We start from the raw sequence: 13359 nt of genomic DNA, 5'->3' as shown, positions 1-13359 counted from the left end.
GGTGCACGTGGTATCAAGCCCCTAGCAAATTACTTGCTTCCTGCAGAGAGCCACGGGAGAAGGGCCACGCCAAGTTACCAAGAGACTACCAGAGAGTCGTGATAATCCCAGCCATCATCATCATGAAACAAGTCATGAGTAGTGAACAAGTGCTACATAAAGTGGTCACTTTGCACACGTTACTCTGTTTAATTCCCAGTGACCCTGCCAGGCGGGTACTGTTATTATTACCTTCATGTTACAGATGAGGACATTAGCAGTGATGTGGAGGAGGGAGCAAGGGTGAAAGATGGGCCACGTGAGTTGAGGTGGTCTCAGTTTGTTTTGGAGTCAGTCTGTATGCTTATTTAGTCATCTCAACCTAACTGTGTTATGTTAACAAAGAACCTGAAAATCTCGGTGGCTTAAGAACACAAAGGTGTATTTCTTCTTTACGCCGTGTGGTCTTGGGTCGATGACCCAAGATGGCTGCTTCACATGGTCATTGGGACCTAGGATGCTGGCCCAGTTCTTGTCTGGGCCTTGGGAGTCTTCACGGTAGATGGCGGAATTGTGAGATGGCTCAGGTGTCAGGACTCGTGACTGGTTGTGGCACTCCTCACGTTGCCTTGGAGAAAGCAAGTTTCACGGCCAGGCCGGATAGCAGTAGGGTGGCGGTATATGTAATCCTCCTATCAGGTGGGTGGCAGATATTTGGATCCATAGTACAGTACAGCACAACGATCCGGTCATTTCCCCCAGCAAGGCTTGGCTGCCAGGTAACAGAGAGAGGGCCTGCTGAGCGGCGAGTCCAGGGAAAGAGTGGCCTGGAGGCCAGAGAGCGGGGTCTGAGGATCCAGCCTGGGCAGTGTGGCAGCGAACGAAGGTAATTCGTTTTAAATTTTAAGGTTTATTTTAACGTTTACTTTATTTTCATCTTTTTAATTTTGGAGGAATATTTAATAGGTTCACGTCGTTTAAAATTCAAAGGCATGGAAGAACATCAAAAGAAAGGATTTCTCTTTTGCCCTATCTTCTGATACTCATTTCCTTTATACAGATACAACGGATGTTAGTAGTTTCGCAGATAGAGATTTTCTTATTGCGTTTACAGAAAAGTGTGCGTGTACCTCTTTTTAAAGCACAAATGGTGGCACGTATCCATGCTTTAATGTACCTGGTCCTTTTTTCCACTTAATGTGTCATTTTTCAGTTGCATAGATTCTCCATAATTTATTTTACCAGTTCCCAGTTGAGAGGCGTTTAGGTTGTTTCCAGTTTTGTATTATCGCAGTGATGAAGTGAGTCAATTTTCATATGTATCATTTTGTACGCATATGGGTATACTTCCAGAATAAATAGAGGAGTTATGGAGGTAATGGATCCAAGGGCACGTACATGTGAATTTAATTACTTTTAAGGAACTGTCTTTTCTTACAGGCACTGTGTTTTTTTAATGCATTCTTCTGGTACACAGTTGAAAAAAGCACAAAAGAATAAACGGTAAAGCGTGAGTCTCCTAAGCTTTGCTGGTGAAATTGGCTAGGTCATTGTGATAGATGATTATATTGTTGGTCCGAATACCTGCTACCCCTCGTGTGGACGGATCATCTCCCCTTCCTCACCACGGAGTTTCTCTTCTCCGAGATTACCACAACTTCTTATTATGGCCTAGGAAAATTGGACAGGCTGAGTGAGGAGCTGAAGGTCATGGCAAGAATATGGAGCAGGTTTTCTTAACAAACCGTCTTGCTGGATTTATATAATGTCTTTCCTTGGAAAAGTACTGCATGCTGAAGCACCAAACACCAGTTTTGCAATTTCACAAACTATATGTAGAACCCAGATGATATTTTTTCCCAGAGCTCTGTCCAAACAATGGATTATGCAAACAAGCTTCCTTACTACAATTTTTATTAGTGCTGTTTTTGATGGAGTGCTGCCTAATCCCACTCCTTAACAAGAGGACCGGATTTGGTGACCCTTAAAAAGAGCGGAGATGGAATTCAGCGTGACATAGCACTGCCTTTTTTTTTTTTTTTTTTTCTTTTAATTTTTTTTTCAACGTTTTATTTATTTTTGGGACAGAGAGAGACAGAGCATGAACGGGGGAGGGGCAGAGAGAGAGGGAGACACAGAATCGGAAACAGGCTCCAGGCTCCGAGCCATCAGCCCAGAGCCTGATGCGGGGCTCGAACTCACGGACCGCGAGATCGTGACCTGGCTGAAGTCGGACGCTTAACCGACTGCGCCACCCAGGCGCCCCAAGCACTGCCTTTTGATAGCAACACTATACCCGCTTCCGCAGCAGCTTTTCATTTCCATCTGTCAGTGGTCATTAGCATGCAGAAGTCTGAATCACAGGTGTATTGAGGAGACTGGCTTCGTGGACAGGTTGTTTGTTATTATGGAAATTCTTTTTCTTTCGCTTACCACTGTTATTAAGCGATTGACTACAGTTATGTATGTTTTATTTTGGATGGGAGAATTGTGTCCCAGTTTTGTGACAGGGCTGCGGTTTGCAGAGCTTAAATTCCAGGGCTTAGATTTTTAATCTGTCCCGGGACAAGTTATGTGATCTCTTTGTTTGCTTATCTCTACATTGTTGATGACGCTGTTAACCTTCCTTATAGGATTTGTTGCGAGGATTAAATGGGCTTGTGTGTGCAAGGTGCTCAGCACAGTTCTGGCACTTAATAATGTAGTCCTTGAATCTTGGCTATTATTTCATTTTTTTTCTTAAGTTTTTTTTTTTTTCTTTATTTTAGAGAGAGCATGCAGGGGAGAGTGGCAGAGGGGGAGAGGGAGAGAGAGATGGGGGGGCAGGGAGGGAGGGAAAATCTCAAGCAGGCTTCACACCCAGTGAGAAGCCCGACGCAGGACTTGATCCCATGACTCTGGGATCATGACCTGAGCCAAAATCAAGAGTCAGATGCTCCATGGACCGAGCCACCCAGGCGCCCTGTAACTATTGTTTCTTGTGGCTCTGGTTTTGCGTTTGTGTTGTTTGGTGTGGTTGGTAGTGTCTTGTGTATGTGTTTAACGTTTAATAGAAGAGAGAGAAACTTGACAGTTTTTATAGCAAAAAACCTACATTATCTAAAACATGTTGTTCCTTAGTCATTTTTTTTTAAACTGTTATTTCCAGCTAATTCTGGACGAATGGAACAGTTGCAAAAACAATGCAGAATTCCCTTAAACCTCTCACCCCACCTCCCCTAGTACAGTAATCAAAAGCGGGACATCACTGCTGGTATGGTGCAACAGCTGGGCTGGAGATCGTACCCAGTCTCTTCAGTTTTCTCACCAGTGTCCTTTTCCAGTTCCAAGATCCGGGACCCCATGTTGCAGTTAGTTGTTATTTCTGCCTAGTCTTCTCTAGGCTGGCACAGTGTCCTAGCCTGGAGTCTGTCTTTCTCATCTTTCGTGACCTTGACATTTTTGAAGAGTACTGAGCATTTATTTTCTGGAATCCCTCTCAGTTTGGATTTGCATGATGTTTTCCCATGATTAGAATGGGCTGATGCATTGATGCATTTTGGGAAAGAATACCACAGAATTGCTGTATCCTTCTCAGTGCGTCATATCACGGGGTTTGAGATGCTAATGTCTGATCACTGGCGAGGTTCATCTTGGTTAAGGTGCCAGGGTTTGCGTGTAAAGTTACTGTCTTTCCCTTTGTAGTTGGTAAATATCCTTGGGGGGAGATATTTTTAGACTGCAGATACTCCCCTTCCCTTCAGGATTTGCCTCCTAACGTTAGCATCCCTCAGTGGATCTTTTGTTTTTTTCTTTTAATTAATTAATTTATTTTGAGAGAGAGAGAGAGAGAGAGAGAGCGCGCGCACAAGCAGGAGAGGGGCAGAGAGAGAGGGAGAGAGAGAGAGAATCCCAAGCCAGCTCCACACTGTTAGTGCGAGGAGCCCGATGCAGGGCTCGAACTCACGAACTGCAGGACCATATGTGACCTGAACTGAAATCAAACATTTAACTGACTGGGCCACCCAGATGCCCCTCTCTCAGTGGATCTTGTCTGCAGCAGTTACTCAGGTGTTTGCTTAATACTTTTCTCTTTTCTCTTTTTTTTCCTTCATTAAATGGAATCTTCTGTAAGGAAGAACTGTTTTTTCTCGCTCATTTATTTATTTATTCAATTATTTATGTACATCAATGTGGATTCATGGCTCTATATTTTGTTCTGTGGGTTAAAATCCAGTGCTATCCTTTTTAGTTTGTTAGTTTGATCATCAGGAGCTCCTTTACTTAGGCCCTGTGTTCTTTCTAAAAGCCTCCATCCTTTTTTTTTGAACCTTTCCTTACCTTCTGGTACCGTAGGATGTTCCAGGCTTGTCTAATGTTTTCCCTGCACTAGACCTGGAATCCAACACTCTGCAAGGAGCCCTGGTTCCTTTATTGGAGAATGGTGTTTAGAAATCAAGATTTGGGTGCTCGGGTGCCCATTGCTACTGAGGTGACATTGCTGTGAGTCTTCAGTGGGTCGATTTAGGAAATCTTTATGTGACTTCCAATCCCCACATACAAGAGCATCTGTATATCTATGTCAATCTGTATATGTATTAAAAACCTTGAACTTATGCCGATACTTCTGATTCCAGTCCCACACCACAGGGCTCATTTTAGCCTTTCTTGATTTGTAACTTTTCTCCAACAGGGAGAAACTCAGACCTCATTGTTTACAGTGTGTTAACTTATGTGTTAGATTCTAGTATAAACATAAAGCACTTTTAGAATTGCTAACCCATATGCCCATTTGCTTATTTACTAACATTTACTAACTGGATCACAGTTCTCTTTGTCTTTGGCTTTACAGCATCCAGTCCGAACATTGTTCTCCAGTTACTTAGGTTAGGTCTTTTCCACTGGCTTCGTTGTGATCACGTTATTCATTTGTACTACAGAAAGGGCCATGTGTTAGCGTTTGTATTTCCTTCTGATTTCTCCTCACTTACATCTCGGTCAGCTTGTTTATTTTTTGGGTACTTGAAGAGCACGTGAAACATGACTGGCTCTAAGAGTCAGAGCTCCACAAAATCATCTACTCAGAACATTGTCACTCCCTCTTCGTCCCCTGCTGCCCTGTTTCTATTTCTCCCTTTTTCCTGCCAATCCTTCGTAGACCGGCATTCTCTCTAGTTCCTTCCCTCATTTCTTTTGAACAAGTGAGCAGGTACGTTTTTATGTAATGGCATTTTTGTTCTTTTTTTTCTTACTGTAGAATATGTACTCCTGGTGAAACAATGTCGATGTTATAAAAATATATAACTGGTAACCACTGTTACCCACCTTAGGCTTTAAAAATGTAAACGATAAAATAAATATATAACAAATGAATACATAAAGCAAATAAATGTGTAAATAAATCAGATAAATACACATAATCAAATTTTTTGTGTACTGATGTAATGGCGTATGTACATGGACAAAACCCAGTTATTTTTATTTAATCTGACTAAGATGTTTTGTATGGTTGATATTTACATTGAGTTGGCTCGGCGTGTACTTTAAAATTCTTTGTTCTGTGGATTCGGCAGCGTTCTGTGTGACCCACGGATAGCTGTTTATTCCTCCAGGCAGCACTGGCACCTGGAAATTAGTAAGACCGGAGCGTCAGAATGTTGACCATGTGCCTTGGTTCTTCTGATTATTAGCTCTGATGTGAACGCAGGCAAATTACCTAACATTTCCAAGCCTCAGATCCCTCCTTTGCAAAATAATTTCCAAAATGTCTGCTGGGATCAGAACCCTCTGTTACTAACTTTGTCGGCGATTTTGACCCAAGACGAGGTTACCTTGGGGGAAGTGGGTTCTGGAGAAGTGGTGTCGCGTGCAAACTTAGGTGTGCTTTTTTCTGCAGTACCTTGCAGAAGCTGGCTGGACGGCCGAAGGAAGAGTCGTGGGAGTGACCCAGCCCCGAAGAGTGGCAGCTGTCACAGTGAGTCTCTTTTCCGTGTTGCAAAAACTCCATCTGCGTCTTCTGTTTTCAGTGGCTTATTTTGTTTTCTTGTTTCCTGAGAGCTCCAAGTGAATACGAGGTGGCTCCTTAAGTATTTTAATTCTTCAGTTTAAAAAGAGCTGTGACCTGCTTACTTTTGCAAAGTTGGTGCTTGTATGAGCTTGACGAATTTTTTAAGTAGTAATAAAGTACAGAGGAAATCACAACAAACAAAAAATAATGAGAAAACGAAAATCTCTTCGCCCAGTGAAAACCTTTTGAACATTTGTGAACATCGTTCCAAGCTCTGCTTTTATGTTCACGTAAAGATGAATCGGTTGGATGGACGGGAGTAGTTCTGCAAACATGGGGTCCCGGCTGTGCATTTGCCTTTGTTGGATTTAACAAAAGGGGAAACTGGAGTGAAGCAGGAGTCGGTGCTGAACGCGGGAGAGGTGGGTGTTCGCCACAGGAAAACGTATGAGAGCTTAAAAACTAAGAAAAAAGATTCCAAAGAGCTTGACGATGTTACTTGTTTTTGAAACCACGTTCGTAGTTTCCTGTGACAGACGAACAAACGCACACTTACTCTCTGTATATTTTCTCCCTCTGTTTGTTATAGATGCAGTGCTAGGATTTTTAATTTCAAGGGTTATAAATACATGTTCTTTTCCTGTAATCACCAATCACTCCCACAGCTGATGAACTTTAATTCTAGTTTAAATAGAGCCAGTGTTCATCGCCAGTTCTCTTCCGTGGTTTTGCTAATCTCGAATGGTTCATTTTGCCTTATTTCTTCATTGGCTGAATTTTCTGTGCCTGAGAACGTTTGATTGTGGTCTTTGTTACGAAATTCTTGGTTCACACTCTCTTTCCCTAGGAACTGTACAGACACTGCACTGCCCTTGGCCTGGAGGATCACTGTGTAGATGCCTGAGTTCCAGCGGGTTCTCTCCGCTGCCCTCCTGGCTCACTTTCCCTGCTTGTAAGCCTGTTTTTGTGCCGGGATACGTCTCGATGCTGATTGTTCTGTCTCATTTTTTCTTAAATGTGGAAGAACTTTCCGCCTTCAGGTTCAAATCTCAGGTTTTCTTCTGTTAGATGTTGGCAAACTTCCGTTCCATATATGTTTTCTTTTGTGTAAGGGCATCAATTCAGTGATATTAGATATCCTTTGTTTGCTTTTAGTGTTTATCACCATCTCTGGAATCATCTGCTCTTTTGCGGTTTCTTTTGTAAGATTTCTCCAAGCCTGTCCGCAATGTTTGTGATTGTTTTTAGTCAAATGTATTCTGTTTGGGTTCCTTTATATCTCTACTTGGGTCTCATAATCACTTCTTTGAAGGTTTTTTTCATTTTGTTTTGTTTTGTTATTTGTTTTGCTTTAAAAGAGAAGTGAGGGGCGCCTGGGTAGCCCAGTTGTCTGACTCTTGGTTTCAGCTCAGGTGGTGATCTCATGGTTCACGAGTTTGAGCCCTGCATTGGGATTCTCTCTCTCCCCTCCCCTGCATGTGCACGCACACTGTCTCTCTCTCTCTCTCTCTCTCTCTCTCTCTTTCTCTCTCTCTCTCTCTCTCTCTCTCTCTCTCTCTCTCTCTCCCTCAAAATAAATGTCTAAAATGGGAGGAGATATTACAATACATTACAAATTTTAAAGGTGATAATATTACAAATTTTTTTTAAAAACCCAGAAAAATAACACAGTGTTATTATTAACTGCCTGACACATTTCTGTAAATCCTTTTGGCCGGCAGTTGTTGACTGCCTTGCCATGGATCGCCTCTTCACACCACAGTGATTTCCTATGCTTTTTTTTACAGAGGGAGTAGAGCAACATTTTCGTGTTTCCCTGGAACAGTCGATTCACATTTGCTTTTTATTATTGCCACTGAGGAAAAGTTTCTTTAATTTTGTAAGTGGTTGTTTGTAGCATTGTATACATTTGGGGAATTGTTCTCAAATTTGAGAAAAGCCTCTCAAGTGTCTGTCCTATGGAAGCTGTGAGATTTGGGGACCTCCACAGACTGACTTGTGACCTGCCCATTTAAAACCTTAATCCTGCTTGTTTCTTGGGAAGATCCCTTTTTCGTGTGTGCCAGAAGCTAGGATTGAACCGTGGAAAAGACTTTTAGAATTTCTTTTTAATTGCTTTTTTGCTTGTGTTCCTGCCTTTCTTTCCTTCCTGGTCGGCTTCGCTGTGGCGGGCTGACGTTAGTACTTTGATAATAATTGCTCATCCTTGCAGTGGGCCACCGACGGCCGCAGAATGTTGAGGCTCCGCTGGGCTGGATAACGCACGGCCTCCCCCCGCATCTCTTCTCCTCCTTTGCTGGGCCAAGGTGGGGCTGCGGAGCTCGAGGCGCACGCCGTAGTGATTGCAGAGGTCTGTCAAGGCTCATGACAAAATTCTTTGGGCTCTCTGACTTAGGATTCGATACTTGCTGCCTGACTGCATGCCTCTCCTTCAGTCCTCTCCCCCTTGTGATTGTCTGCTATCAAAATGGATTTCCACTGAGACATGTCCTAGGTCTTCTGGACCCGAACACGCTGCTGTTTCTTGTCGTCCTAAAATAAGGATTGTCCGTCCTGACTGTTGGGGCCGTGGCGCCACATTAAGCCGTAGTCGGCTATGGTTGACCTTGGAGCCTCTCTAGAGTCAGGCCTCAGGGCATCTGGCAGCTGTGCTTCCCAGTTTGTTGTCTGGCCTTGTGGCTCTTTCCTCCTTTCATCGGAGATACAGGTTGTGGCTGATAATATGTTTTATTTCTTTTATTGTTTTAAATTAGCTCTTCAGAGGAATGCCTCTATTTTGCCATCTTTACCTGGACGAGAAACTAATCCTGTTGCCTTGAGTTACTTGTGCTCTGTACTGAGTTTTAATTATTGTGTCATCTTTTTTTTCCCCAAAGTCCATTTTCTGATTGTCTTCAAGGCAGAAATTATTGATAAACATTTTTTCTGAGCCTGTGTAAGTAAAAACAAGAGATAACAGTTGGGAAACCACTAGACTTAGTAACCTTCTATGTCACTGAAAGATGACTCAGTTACTTAGGAATTAGAGCAATTTTTCCTGTATGTAGTTCGGACTCCCAGCTCTTAATCACTCTGCGTTTTGCTCCAAATTTGTAGCTATGGATAATTTCCACGAAGCCCCATGCCTTCTCTTGAAAGGGCAAAGAGTGTATAAATCAACGGGGTAGTGTTAATAGAGCTGTGAAGTTGGGAATGCTACATCTCAAGAAGTACTTTGTGTGCAGACTAAACTCTGAAAACCATCTCAGAGGCTGAGAACAGATCGCGCAAGCCTTTGCTCGATCTCCGTGAGAGGCGGTCCGCCTAATGAGGATATCTGTTGGACTGCTAGGGTCTGGGTTCGCCTTCAAGACCAGGCCCTGCCTTGACCTGTGATTCAGGACAAGCCCTAACCCTGTCTTACTTCGGTTTCTTCCTCTGGGAAAACAAGGGTACCTCGCCCACCTCGTGGGCCGTGCGCGTATTTAGCGAGATACAGTTTTTGGAAACTTGGAGCACAGCACGGGCCGGTGGTTAGTGCTCGGTGACTGGGTTCTCCTTTTTGTTTCCTTTTCCCTGTGTTTGTTTGCCTGTGTCAAAAACATAGTATTTACCCAGTCCGGTTGATGCAGTCATTGGGAGTGAAACTTAAATAGTAGAGGTAAAAATCTGTCAGAAAGCCTTTTCAGTGTCCAGTGATGTGATCATACATGAAAGACTAAAATAAAAAGTTTGAAAATAAAATATCTTGGATAGCAGATGTGTCCGAATCATGAAGTAATAAGGCTTGGCCCGAGGGCTGAGTGCAGGGAGGCTCCGGGCTCCTGCCCCTGGGGCCGCCGCAGCCCAGCGGCACTGGCAGGAAGCCCTGCCTGCAGACACCTCCTGTGCCGGCCCACGTCCCCGACCCAGGACTCGGAGACTCCGTGGAGAGGTCATCTCACCTGTGGGAGCGGGCGCCCGGCTGCCTGCCTCGCGTGGGGGACGGTGTGCCAGGTCCCCGGGAAGCCTCTCTACTACCGTTTGCCTGTGGTTCTTTTCAGTTAGGTAGTTTATACGGTGAACATTAAACTCTTTATTTTCTTTTTATTGCTCTCCCACTTTGATATTTATCTGTTATTTCAAATATTCTCCGTTAATGGGTTGACAGCCTTTGCCTTCGAGGGGTGGTGGGGGTTCTTGCCGTTGGGTTTTGTCTTCTCTTTCCTGTGTTCACCTCTCATTTGTCATATGTTGGTAAGTGAAGAAGAAAGCTATAGATTGTGGTCTTTCTAATATATTGTTATGTGTCTTGTTTTCTACTCTTACTTTATTAAGGTAACTTGGGTCCTTCATTAACCTTCTCACCTGCCTATCCACCCTGTTACTTTTTTTCATCTTTTAACCTACGTTCTTCTTTTTTGTTTCCCCTTTTACTGCTTTTTTGGTAGCTGGGGCACTGTTGCAAATTGTTTTAGGTTATCTGCCCCTGGAAACGTCATTGCTCTGCCTCCAAAGGGAAAATGAACTTGGCCCAGTGTTGAATGGGATCATTCCCGTTCTCCTGCCTTCATGGTCCAGTGGAAGGTACTTTATTTCGAGGCGTGAAGACGTGAAAATTTGTCCTTAGTCCGTGTGCTAAAGAAAGCTTTACTAGGGTGTAATCTTGTCACTTCTTCAACTTTTTGCTTCGGCCGCCAGGAAATGCCGAGCCGAATTTGTGGCTCAACTGAAATCATGTTGGCATATCCATGTTTTAAAATTCTCTCATTGGCTTTGCTCTTTTGAATTTTATCTGCCATTTCTTTGGTCTGTAACATCTTTATGTGATTCCATTGTGCGGCTTATTGTTACACGGTAGTTAATTATAAGCTGCCTCAAGTTGGGTGTAGAATAAATCACATGCTTGCTCTCTGATGACCTGCCCCTTTTCTTCTCATTCTCCATGGTGTTCACATACTATTCAAAAAATAAGGGACCTTTAGCTTTTCCACAGGATGTGCTCTGTGCAGTAATTTCTGCATCTCTGTTTTCAGCATGATCTTTCTTCCCAAAGGTTGCAGGGAGAGTAGCTGAGGAAAGGGGTGCGCTGCTGGGCCACGAGGTGGGCTACTGCATCCGCTTTGATGACTGCACCGACCCACTGGCCACGAGAATTAAGGTGAAGTGCTCACACTGCTTTTTGTGCTGTGAACCAAGAAGATTATTGGGGGGAAATTACGAACGTGCAGCCTCGCTGCTGACGGGGACCTTGATGCCATGGCAGAAAGTGTATGAAATCACCCTGCCCTCAGGGAGATGAGTCCGTGGGAGGTGCGGCGCTCTCCCAGAGAGTCCTTGAATCATAGCCCAGAAGGGACCTTGGAAGGAAGGTTAAGCCCTTGGTTCAACAGATGAAGAGGTTGAGGGTCCGGGAGGTTGAATGGCTTGTCTGAGGTCTGTGCCCGTTGGTGATGGAACCAGGACTCGAGGCTGTCCTTTCTTCCGTGTGTTTTATTGTTTTTCCACCAATTCACACAGCTGTCAAAACAAAGAAACTTGCCTGCGAAAGACTTAACAACAGGGACAAGGCAGTATCAGTTGATAAGCACGGAATTCCCAAAGTTAGAACTTGGCCATTTTTACAGGAGGACAGATTTTACTTGTGTGTTCTTTGACTAGTTGCTACTGTTGAAACAATCAGCATCCGTGGTAATCAGTATACAGTCACCGGGGCGTCTGCTCCTCAGGGCAGTGCTGGAGTCGTTCTCATCAGACAGTACTGCAGAACAATGAAAATGCCCTGATGAAATGGAAATTGGTTATAAGAATCTCCATTACCTCTCAATTTGCAGCAGAGGAAAGTTGAAAATAATCAGATGAACCAAACAAGGTGGTGATTTATAAAAATAGGGATCTTCTTTTCTAGATTCCTGTATTTTGTTACCTTTGAGATTTTGCCAGGTCAAGGGGACATTCTTCTGTACCATCAAATATATTTAAAGTAGGTAATTTAGCAAATTGTTCAATTGAAACGGTCGTTTCTGAGTCTTTGACGAGAAGCTTCTGTATTCCATTTGGCCATCATTTTTAAGGTGCTCTGCTCCTACCTGCTGCCTGTCGTCGGTGGTGGGTCCTCCTTCTCACTGCTCTGCGTATTTGTGGCAGCTGGTACCAGGCTCAGGATGGAAGCGCATCCTGTTCTTAAACACGAAACAAAAAGTAGAAACACTAAGCTATAGCATGCGAGGGAGATGGTTAGCCTGGTTAAAGTACTGAGCTGTTTTAGACGACATTAATAATGTAGTTACTACTGCATGTTTTTGAAGCATTTTATAAACATTCGTTAATCCGAAATAATAATAGCTGATATTCTTGAACACTGTGTGCCAGGTCCCATGCTGAACACTTTACGTGTACTGTCTCTCTTAGTTATACCACAGTAACCCTCCGAGGTACATCCCTTTATTATCTCCGTTTTACAAATGAGGAATCAGGCTCAGAGAGGGTAGGTAACTTGCCCAAGGTTCACACAGCTCGTGAGAGGCGGAAAGAGGATCCGGGCTTCCAGCCCACGGACACCACAGCCTTTCTTAACCACTGCCCTATCCAGCCTCCTTAAGATAATAGCAGGCGAAGCCCAAGTTAGCAACCTCAGAGCTGCAAGTCTGAGTTGGAACATTTTTTTTTTTTTTTAATTTTTTTTTTTTCCAACGTTTATTTATTTTTTGGACACAGAGAGACAGAGCATGAACGGGGGAGGGGCAGAGAGCGAGGGAGACACAGAATCAGAAACAGGCTCCAGGCTCTGAGCCATCAGCCCAGAGCCTGACGTGGGGCTCGAACTCCCGGACCGCGAGATCGTGACCTGGCTGAAGTCGGACGCTTAACCGACTGCGCCACCCAGGCGCCCCTGAGTTGGAACATTTTTTAAAAAATTCTTTTAATGTTTATTTATTTTTGAGAGAGGGAGAGACAGAGTGCAAGCTGGGGAGGGACAGAGAGAGAGAGGGAGACACAGAATCCGAAGCAGGCTCCGGGCTCCGAGCTGTCCGCACAGAGCCCGACGCGGGGCTCAAACTCGGGAACCATGAGATCATGACCTGAGCCGAAGTCGGACGCTCACCGACTGAGCCACCCAGGGGCCCCTGGAACATCTTAAGAACAACGGCCTCAGATTCATGGCCTTTCTTTGCGCAGACAGGGTTTGTCTTCATGGCCATTCATCCACAGTACTGGGAGTTCAGGCCCGGAGGAAGCGGGGTTGAGCCGATGTCAGATAGTAAATGCGGGTGGGATTCTGCTGGAAGATTTGCAGGCCCCAGCCACGGACCCTGTGATTGAAGTCTTGTTTGTGAACAGTTCCATGGCTTGATAACAAAAATGTCGGGGCATTTCCTCAGTCCTCTGTGGGAATTACCTTGTACGCATACTGGCAAAGAGGCTGTGTGCATTTG

At 44.2% G+C, this 13359-nt stretch overlaps 1 protein-coding gene across 8 annotated transcripts in view; it reads left to right on the top strand.

The window, feature by feature from the left end:
• DHX35 (DEAH-box helicase 35) overlaps positions 1-13359 on the top strand; it is a 66403-nt gene that overhangs the window by 11514 nt on the left and 41530 nt on the right. For 4 of the 8 annotated variants that reach the window (XM_045053625.1, XM_003983466.6, XM_045053624.1 and 1 more), the window contains 2 exons: positions 5855-5932; positions 10980-11084. In XM_045053625.1, coding sequence (XP_044909560.1) covers positions 5855-5932; positions 10980-11084 — 183 coding nt within the window. Of the gene's footprint in view, positions 1-5854; positions 5933-6021; positions 6918-10979; positions 11085-13359 lie in introns of those variants that run through there. The other 4 variants (XM_045053627.1, XM_045053626.1, XM_045053631.1 and 1 more) reach the window with 2 other exon arrangements.

This window comes from Felis catus, chromosome A3, assembly GCF_018350175.1.
Source record: "Felis catus isolate Fca126 chromosome A3, F.catus_Fca126_mat1.0, whole genome shotgun sequence".
NCBI classification, from domain to species: domain Eukaryota; kingdom Metazoa; phylum Chordata; class Mammalia; order Carnivora; family Felidae; genus Felis; species Felis catus.
This window is presented reverse-complemented; position numbering and strand designations above follow the sequence as displayed.